The following is a 10,343-nucleotide window of genomic DNA, read 5'->3' on the forward strand; positions in this document are numbered from 1 at the left end:
GTGTATAAATCATCAAGATGCTGTTAAATAGATATTCTTTCTCCACGGATCATTTGAAAATAATAACTACCCCATTGAAGATGGCAGCCCCCATGACATTGCCCTGGTTGTTTTACAGCCGAAGAGGAAAGCCTATCAGCTGTATAGTTTACAGACTATTGTCAACGAATTCATCTACACAAAAAGAAAATAAAACACATGGAGAAGCTAAAAAGACACATTTTGGATTTCAAAGTGTCGCAGAAGATGAGAAGGAAGAAAGAGGCAAGTAGAAAGGGAGGGTATAATTATAACATTGCCTAGCTGCAGAACTGTATAAGCTCTCTGAAAAAAAAATATTGACAGACCGGAGAGCTACAGTGCTACTCATGTACCCATTGAAAATATGTATATTCACTGGATCCATATATTCATTTAATTTTGGTAAAGGGTTCAATAATTCTTAGCAGGATCTTGAGAATCTGTGGACCAGTAAAGTAAAGTCTATCCAATTCTCATAATCATGCCAAAAACTTGATGTCCATAAGTGAAAAAGAAAAGTTTTTGGGTAGACTTTACTTAACCGGTCCCCAGATCCTCAAGATCCTCGCACTCATTTACAGTTGAGTGACGTAAATGTTATGTAATAGTCTATTAGACTATTACATAACATTTACGTCACTCAACTGATAAGGGTTAAACTTGCACACTATTCGACTGATTAGGGTTAGTCTCGTACCCACCTGAGAGATTAGGATTAGTCCTTGCACAAGTATTCGACTGATTAGGGTTAGTCTCGCATCCATCCGAGAGATAATTAAGGGTTAGTCCTCGCACATTATTCGACAGATTAGGGATAGTCTAGCATCTGCCCATGAGATTTCGTTTAAACATCTTATTCCTTGCATACCATCCGAGATATTAGGGTTAGTGATTCGTTCTTTTAGATAATTTAGGAAATTCAGTTGCTTCTGTAATTTTTGCAAGATCATAATTCAGCTTCAACAGCATTTCATTGGTTTGTTTACATGAAGAATGGCTAAGTCTGAAAGAAAGGACAGTAAGCATGCACCGCATGCACTTCATTCAGTGAGAATTATTCTTTATCAATTTTTCCGTGAATAAACAATATTTATTAATCTTTTCAGAGAACGAGGTTAAAAGTTTTAAACTAAACTTTTGGGGTCAAAAAGGCCAAAAACTTCGTATTTTTTATTTTTTTTGATCGCTCACGTGATCTTATATATACTGAAGTCACCTTTAGTGACACTTCATTTTAGCACTTTTTCTGGGAACCGGTAAAGTAAAGTTGTTCCAGTTTTTTAAGACTGCATGCATTAATTTTGATGGTTTTGGTCCCATCCCTCAGGAGGGCAGAGACCATGAAATTCACAATACCGTATTTTGATCCTTTTCTTAGCTTGTAAATGCTATTTACAAATATTGGCTAATATCAGTTTTAGAGAAGAATCTAAAAATGTTCAAAAGTCAATGGAAGAAAGTCAACACATTGTGCATGATGACAGAGAAAAATAAATACCCAGTATAGCAATAGATCCCATTTGTGACCATGTTGACTTATAAAGAAATTGAAATTGTAAAATATTTACTTCATTGCAGTGTACAAAGTTTTTAAGAATGTTGCCAGCAAGTATGACTTAATGAATGATTCTATGAGCTTCGGTATACACAGACTATGGAAGGATCACTTCATAAACAGAATGGCTCCTGTGGCAGGGACCAAGTTATTAGATGTTGCTGGAGGGACAGGTATGGATTGTGATTCTTAAAAATAGTGTGTATTTGTTTATCATGTAAAGTATTAAAGAAAAAGCATAGCTTAACTGGGGACTAAAGCAACATATAGCTAAGGTATTTTTTTAAAATTAATTTTAAATTCCTTTTTGTCTATGTTATTAGCTCAACGGAAGTAAAGGTTCATGTGGGCTTTTCTGAACAAAGTTCATTTTTAGTCATCTGGCTTTTAGTTTTATCCTTTGGTTAAGATGAGTAAATTTTATAAAAGAAATTTTACTCCTGCAGCTTTTTCCAAGGGGAGATAATAAAGAAAAGGCAAATATCTTAATTTTACTTTATACAGTGAAACTCGGTTATAGCGAAGTCCTAGGGACCTGTGAATTTGATTCGCTATGTCCATGATTTGTTATATCCATATAACGAATTCCTTTAACTATATATAGCAAACTTGCAATATGCATGTTTTTCTTCAAGTATTATGCTTGTTTTGTTTTGCTCATGGAACAGCAGGCCAATGTGACTCAAGTAAACATTGTTATTCTCACATGGGCCTTTGTTACATGCATCAAAATATTTTAAATCTCATCAGTTTCATATTCATTTACATGTATTTCAAATAATCTGGAACTATTTCTACAACAAAAATTTTGTAGGTGATATTGCATTTCGATTTCTCAAGTACATACAGTCCCAAAATGAAAAACCAGTGGTGACAGATGAAAATTTTACCATTCCTACAAGTATAAATGCAGGAGCTTTTTCCATTCCCAGTGATTTTGCTGAGGAGGATGAACACATTGTAGATTTATCAGATTATAAAGAGGACACATCTCATGTGACAGTGTGTGATATCAACCAAGAAATGCTTAATGTCGGCAAAGCTCGGGCTGAAGAGGCAGGAATCACGTCTGGTAAACATTACAATCTTTGCAAGCATCATAATTTTTTTTAATGCTCTCAGCATCAAACATTGTGAACATTTGGTATACTTCAGTAACTACCTATTTACTACATCACTGAAGTAGATCATCCTATTTACAGTAATGCATGCTTGTAATGAAGTCCCAGGAACTAATCAGGAACAATTTTTCTTTGTTTCAAATGTAATTTGTTATATCTGTTAAGATCACAATATATTTTAGAGGCACAGGAAATATAAATCACTTTGCTGTAAACGTAAATTAATTATATAAAAAGCCTGTTGCTTTAAGCATGTTTTACTGTACATGTATTTCTCTTTTTGGGGGGAGGGGTGGTCACTTTAAAGTAGTATGAGCTGCAACTTTGATGTCGGAATTTTTTGTTGTAAAATTGTAAATAATTATTTCCAATGACAGAAAAAATAACGTTATAAACTTGTGTCTTTCATATTTGCGATGGAAGAACAATTTTTATAAGCTTTGATTGAATCAAAATTGCATTATTGTCGTCCTGTACAATAACGATTTCTTATATAAAAACGTATATTGGATTGTATACAGAAGTCTTTGTTCTGCTTAAATTTAGTCTAGTTGATCATAAAGGTTTAAGTTACATGTACATTCAAATTTATCATAATAACACATTTTTACAGCAAAATAAAATTTCCAAAAATGCAACTTATATTGCTATAATATGTTTTACTTGCTGCAACAAATTTTATTTTCTTTCTTGTAAGCATTACCTGAATTTTTGTTTCATTATAAATTATGAATAGGTATTTCTTGGGTTCAAGGAAATGCAGAGAGTTTACCTTTTGAAGACAATACTTTTGACGCGTATTCAATAGCATATGGAATCCGCAACTGTACCCACATTGACAAAGTAAGGGCATTTTTAGCTTTAATGGTCAGAGACAACAAGTAGACAGTACACTAAGATACTTAATTCTATTTATTGTTTTTTCATTTTGAGGAACAGTGTTGCCATGGTTACTAAAAACATAAATTTCTGTAAAATACTTTCAAAATTCTATTCCTCCTACAGTTTTTGGAATTTCAAAATAACTTGGCACACAAGTTAACAACACAAAGATACATACATGTGTAATTCTGTTTACCATTTTTTGATTTCAATGAGCAATGTTGCCATGGTTTCTAAATGTAGAAATTTCTGTGAAATATTTTCAAAATACTACTCCTCATACAAATTTGGTCAGATTACAATATAACATGGAAAACAGACTACGCAAAGAATCATGAATCTATTGAAGGCTTTGGACCTCGTTACTTAGACTGAACAACTGTTTGATTTTAAACCTTAGGTTCTAACAGAGGCATATAGGGTACTGAAACCCGGAGGACGATTTATGTGTTTGGAATTTAGTCAAGTTAATAATTTAATTTTACGAAGGTATGTATACAAAATTTTCATATTCTAAAAGCAAAGAATACTAAATTACATATACATGAAATAATAGGTTTACAAATATTTATCATGGTAAATCAGGATATAAATTTATTGCAGAGTGTATTGTAGATATTGCTGAGCTGAGAGCTCAAATTGCTCAATAATAGAATTTCTGATCACATTTTGTTCAGCATCCACCTCTCTGTAAATTGTCTTATTCTCTCAAAGACCATTGCATGATTTTTAACCAAACATGCCACAAAGAGTGCTTGTTTGAAGGGGATTCAAATGTGTCCAGACAGAGAACCACAGCATCTCTTAACAAGGCCGAGTCTAATTATTTCTGCCCGAGGGATTTTGATAATTTTTTGAAAATTAATTTTTACTGTTATATTTATTGTTTTAAGATTTAAAAATTGAATGTTTACCATCCCAGTTTCTTAGGGAATCATCTCAGAAGTTGTCAAATTTTACTATTGGACCGTATGGGAATTAGTTGGAAGAGTGCCAAATTAACACATTTTTCCCATATTTTTTGTATTTTTGCCCAAGCGATTTCTTTTTCATTCAAGTAGATGAAAGTTATAGTAAAATGTCACCAAACTGGGAATTTAAAAAAAATTGACCATCTAGATTAGTCGAGGAATTTTAAGTTTATTTTTTCGAAGCCCAATACCTCTAAAATTGCCATGTTACGGTATAAATACTTATACCATATGCATATGAATTATCGGTGCATATGATTTTTTCGGTAAAAAATAGCAATGTTTAGATTGCTAGTATGTTTCACTGGATGTTATTTCATCAGTTTTTAGTATAATAACCATGGACATCTTGAACATACAAGCGAGTCATGCGTCATTCTTCAGCGTCATGCATTGGTTACAAAATCGGAAATTGTTGACGTCATTAGAGCCATTTCAGCATTTTTCCCTAATTATTGTCGTAAAATCAACTTTTCAGACCAGCAGGGGTTACAGAAAATGTTTCTTTTGTATTTAAATCAAAATACTTGGCAAAGGTGTACATGTACTGTTGCTCAAATGACTGCATGAAATTAAAGTCATGCGCACTCGAATTAGACTCGGCCTCGTTAAAAGGGAGATATTTAAATATAAGATAATTTGGTTACAGCATTTAAAAATCTCTTCAAGAACCATCAAGTCAGAAAACTTGAAACTTTTAGTTTAAAGGTAGATTCAATTTTTAGGTCCCTGAGTAAACTCAGGTGACCTATTGCTATCTGTTTTCGTCCGTCGTCGTTCGTCGTGCGTTAACATTTGAAGATTTTTAGCTTCTTCTCTGAAACCACTGAATCAATTTCAACCAAATTTGGCATATAGCATCTATGGGTGAAGGGAAACAAAAATTTTGAATTTCATGGTCCCTGCCCCCTTGGGGCCTGGGGGGTGGGGCAAAAACCACTAAAATTAGTGCAATCTTTAAAAATCTTCTTCTTTACTCTGGGACATCAAGCAGTCAAACTGTTGGTATGATTGTAATCAGTCCTCTACCATAATTGTGAAATTCATGGCCCCAGGGTCAGGGGTTCTAGTGCTAGGGCGGGGCTAAACAGGTTATATAGTGAAAATGCATTATTACTTTGAAAATCTTCTTCTCTGCTCCTGGGCATTAAATAAGCTAACTAAGTACTATGTTGAATAAGATTGCCTCTTCCAAAATTGTGAATTTTATGGCCCCTGGGTCAGGGGTTCTGGTGTTAGGGCAGGGCTCTATTGGTTATATAGTGAAAATGCATTAATTCTTTAAAAATCTTCTTCTCTGCTCCTGGGTATAAAACAAACAAACTAAGTACATAGTTATTATGACCGAGAATGCCTCTTCTAAAATTGTGAATTTCATAGCTCATGGGTGAGGGGTTCTTGTGTTAGGGCGGGGCTCTTTAATTGTTTATATAGTGAAAATACATTAATTCTTTAAAAAAATCTTCTTCTCTTCTTCTGGGTATGAAATAGACTAACCAAGTACATGGTTATATTAAATAAGTCCTCTTCTTCAAAAATTATGAATTTCATGGCCCTAGGGTCAGAGGTTCTGGTGTTAGGGCGGGGCTCTGTTGATTATATAGTGAAAATGCATAAATTCTTTAAAAATCTTCTCCTATGCTCCTGGGTATAAAACCACTGAATTATGTACATAGTTATGATGAGGAAGGATGCTTCTTCCCAATTTGTGAATTTCATGACCCCTGGGTCAGGGGTTCTGGTGTTAGGGTGGGGCTCTATAATGATTATATTGTGAAAATGCATGAATTCTTTGGAAATATTTTCCTTTGCTCCTTGGTATAATGCCAATGATTTAAGTATATATATATAATATATGATGAAGAAAGATGCCTCTTCCAAAATGGTTAATTTCAGGGCCCCTGCGTTAGGGGTATTGCGGGGATGGGTGGGGGGGGATTACATAGTCTGAAAATAAAGTAATACTTTGAAATCCGTTCTTTAATATTAATCACCCATTTCTGATGAAATTAAATTTATAACATTTCTAAAATTTTAAAATATGTGGCCCCAGGGTCAGTGGTTCCTTTGGGTTGGTGTGCACAACTGGTGGTTATAAAGTGGAAATGCATTTTCTCTCTGTTACTCTGATCTCCCTTTGGGTATTAAGTAACCAAATTAAGCATGCTAAATGTATAGTTATGATAAACAATGGTGCCTCTTTCAAAATTGTGAATTTCAAGGCATTTGGTTTAAAATAGTCAAACCAAATTCAGTTGTTGGAAAGTTGTTACATGTTACTCAGGTGAACCTATAAGGCCCGTGGGCCTCTTGTTTCAAAATCTTTTCCCTCAGAAAAATGGAGTGGCAATGATAGGAAGTTTTACATTGGAATACAAAGAAACAATCTTTAACAAAAATTCTCTTTAAGAACAGCTTTAGCTTTGATAATTAGTTGTTATATGTTTGGAGAAATGTCATCAGGGAGGTAGATTCAAATCATTAAATTTATGACCCTGAGAGGGGGAAACAATATAGATTAAACATAGTTGAGAAGCAATGGTATACATTGGAGTACATGTTTATAGGGAAAAAATGTATATTTAATATTTTAACAACACGAGTGAAACAGACCTGCCATTGGCTTAGGTGAGCATTGTGGCCCATGAGCATTCTGCTATTGGGTTGGACAAATTGAAAATTCAAAGTTTTATTAATAAGTTAAAGCAAGCATGCATAAGTGTTTCTTACCTTAAATCATGTTGATTTCAAGTGAATCCTGATTTCAGGTTATACGATTCCTATTCATTTGAAGTGATACCAGTAATGGGACAGGTGCTGGCTAAGGACTGGAAATCTTATCAGTATCTTGTAGAAAGTATAAGACAGTTCCCTAATCAGGTATGTTTAACTGAGAGAAACCTTTCTGTAATAGTAACTTCATTCATGACAACTTTTTTCAGTATCAGTATCATGAGTATGAAATCCATCCACAACATTTAAAGGTGCCAATAGTCAGATTTAAAGTTAATATTTTCTCAAATTTTCTGTTTCAGTACATGTATTATATCATTACTTATATAATTATTGCTATAGCATTTCACATGAAAGTAAAATTAACAAGATGTGTTTGTGAAACACTGATGTCCCCGTAACTTATGGCGAGGGTTGTTATCTCCTAAATGCATGTCAAACTCCAAATGTCAAGGTCAAAAGGTTAAAAGTGTTGGTACCCTAAGAAAAGTCTTGTTACAAAGAATACAACAATGAAATATGAAAGCCCTAGTTCTAACTGTTCAAAATTATTACCAATGTTAAAGTTTAAAAAGTGGGTCAAACTCTTAGGTCAAGGTCAAAAGTCAAAAACATTTATACCAGCTGAAAGATCTTGTTATAGTAAATACACATGTGAACTTAGTATGAAAGCCGTACTCAAACTGTTCAAAAGTTATGGCTAGGGTTAAAGTGTGGTATTTTTTTTTCATTAAAAGTCTGTCAAACTCCAAGTTTAAGGTCAACAGGTCAAATTTGGTGGTACCCAAAGAAAGGTCTTGTCACAATACATAAACCATTGTTCTGATGTTTCATGATCTCATACCAAGGTCATTTGGCAAGTTCAAGGTCCATATTATAACTTTCTAATGATAGAATACTTCATAAGAAAAATACTCGAGCCAATTGTCATTTTGGTAAGTTCACTCCATGGCCATAAAAAGTGAATAACTGAAGACTGGTTTACAACTGTAAGAAAAACCAGAAGTCTCTGTCGAGACTGAAGCTCTACTGGTTTGAACTTATAGCAAAGGAAGAGAAAAGTACTTAAGCAGCTGGGATTTGAAACTTTACAACAGCAATAAATAGAATAATGATCGTTGATAAAGTCTCTTTATGTTCTTAGTGTAGTCTACTTGTGTGCCAAGTTATACTGAAATCAGACCAAAACTGTAGGAGGAGTAGCATTTTGAAACAATTTTACAGACATTTCTATTTTTAGTAACCACTGCAACACCGTTCATCAAAATTAAAATTCGATAAACAGAATTATGTATCTTACTGTATTCTACTTGTGTGCCAAGTTATATTGAAATCAGACCAAAACTGTAGGAGGAGTAGCATTTTGAAACAATTTTACAGATATTTCTTTTTTTAGTAACCACAGCAACACCGTTCATCAAAATCAAAAACCGATACACAGATTTATGTATCTTAGTGTATTCTACTTGTGTGCCAAGTTATACTGAAATCAGACCAAAACTGTAGGAGGAGTAGCATTTTGAAACAATTTTACAGATATCTCTATTTTTAGTAACCACGGCAACACCGTTCATCAAAATCAAAAATCGATACACAGAATTATATATCTTAGTGTATTCTACTTGTGTGCCAAGTTATACTGAAATCAGACCAAAACTGTAGGAGGAGTAGCATTTTGAAACAATTTCACAGAAATTTCTATTTTTAGTAACCACGGCAACACTGTTCATCGAAATCAAAAACCGATATACAGAATTATGTATCTTAGTGTATTCTACTTGTGTGCCAAGTTATACTGAAATCAGACCAAAACTGTAGGAGGAGTAGCATTTTGAAAGAATTTCACAGAAATTCATATTTTTAGTAACCACGGCAACACCGATTATCAAAATCAAAAAACTGATAAAGAGAATTATGTATCTTAGTGTATTCTACTTGTGTGCCAAGTTATACTGAAATCAGACCAAAACTGTAGGAGGAGTAGCATTTTGAAAGAATTTCACAGAAATTTCCATTTTTAGTAACCACGGCAACACCGTTCATCGAAATCAAAAACTGGTACAAAGATTTATGTATCTTAGTGTAGTCTACTTGTTTGCCAAGTTATACTGAAATCAGATCAAAACTGTAGGAGGAGTAGCATTTTGAAAGAATTTCACAGAAATTTCTATTTTTAGTAACCACAGCAACACCGTTCATCGAAATCAAAAACCGATACACAGAATTATGTATCTTAGTGTAGTCTACTTGTGTGCCAAGTTATATTGAAATTAGACCAAAACTGTAGGAGGAGTAGCATTTTGAAAAATTGTTTACAGACAGACGGACGGACGCCGGACGCATTACTATCGCATAAGCTCTTCTGGTCTCTGACCAGTAGAGCTAAAAACATTGCATGTTGCATTGTACCTTTTCTTTTTCTTTTCAGAGAAGATTTGCAGCAATGCTTCAACATGCAGGATTTGGGATTGTGTCATATGAAAATTTAACATTTGGTGTATCTGCTGTTCACTCTGGATATAAATTGATGAAAAGTTAAATTTAATTGTCTACATTAATCACTTACAAAATATGTCTGTATGTAATCGATGCTGAACATGACTCAAAAATAGGAAGTCATGTTAGTTTTCCTATTCCTGATATCCACACTGGGGTATATACATGTGCATTTATTACACCTGAGTGTTTTCTTGTCATGGGTAGCTGCATGAATTTGTGTATTTTGTGTATTTGTGTTTATTTGTATACTCATGTTGTTTCTTTTTTTTATAGAATAATGTTTTTTGAATTATCATTTTTGTGACATTTTATTAGTAAGCAGTTACTCTCAAAACATGATTACATCTGTTTTTCAAAAGCTGAAAATTGACTTTAAGATGAGGCCCATGGGTCACAATCGTCAATGCTGACTTAAGTAACTTGGGCCCTCGGCAGATGTCCCCCCTTGTAATACTTTTTGTGTCCCCAACCTTCTTCTTACCCATAATGGTCCCACATTTCAGTTTTTCTTGCCAATTTAGTCCAATGGTTTTGAGAACCAGTTAAAATTGTGAAGTTTAA

The 10,343-nt window shown here is 33.7% G+C and overlaps 1 protein-coding gene across 1 annotated transcript; it reads left to right on the top strand.

Annotated features, from left to right (window-relative positions):
* The first annotated feature begins 65 nt into the window (after nt 1–65).
* On the top strand, nt 66–10,077 carry LOC134240883 (2-methoxy-6-polyprenyl-1,4-benzoquinol methylase, mitochondrial-like). Its single transcript, XM_062722989.1, has 7 exons — nt 66–264; nt 1,600–1,749; nt 2,391–2,648; nt 3,434–3,540; nt 3,980–4,068; nt 7,319–7,430; nt 9,712–10,077. Exons 1-7 carry the CDS (start codon nt 81–83, stop codon nt 9,820–9,822), a joined length of 1,011 nt encoding a protein of 336 aa, XP_062578973.1. The 5' UTR covers nt 66–80; the 3' UTR covers nt 9,823–10,077.
* Nucleotides 10,078–10,343: the final 266 nt, after the last annotated feature.

Source organism: Saccostrea cucullata, unplaced genomic scaffold (genome assembly GCF_032062105.1).
Source record: "Saccostrea cucullata isolate Sc308-1 unplaced genomic scaffold, CSIRO_AGI_Scuc_v1 ctg247, whole genome shotgun sequence".
NCBI classification, from domain to species: Eukaryota; Metazoa; Mollusca; class Bivalvia; order Ostreida; family Ostreidae; genus Saccostrea; species Saccostrea cuccullata.

Coding starts and splice junctions, on each gene's coding strand:
- LOC134240883 (XM_062722989.1), top strand. CDS start 81: ATGGCAGCCCCCATGACATTGCCCTGGTTGTTTTACAGCCGAAGAGGA. Junction 2,649..3,433: donor AGAGGCAGGAATCACGTCTG/GTAAACATTACA, acceptor AATTATGAATAG/GTATTTCTTGGGTTCAAGGA. Junction 7,431..9,711: donor TAAGACAGTTCCCTAATCAG/GTATGTTTAACT, acceptor TTTTCTTTTCAG/AGAAGATTTGCAGCAATGCT.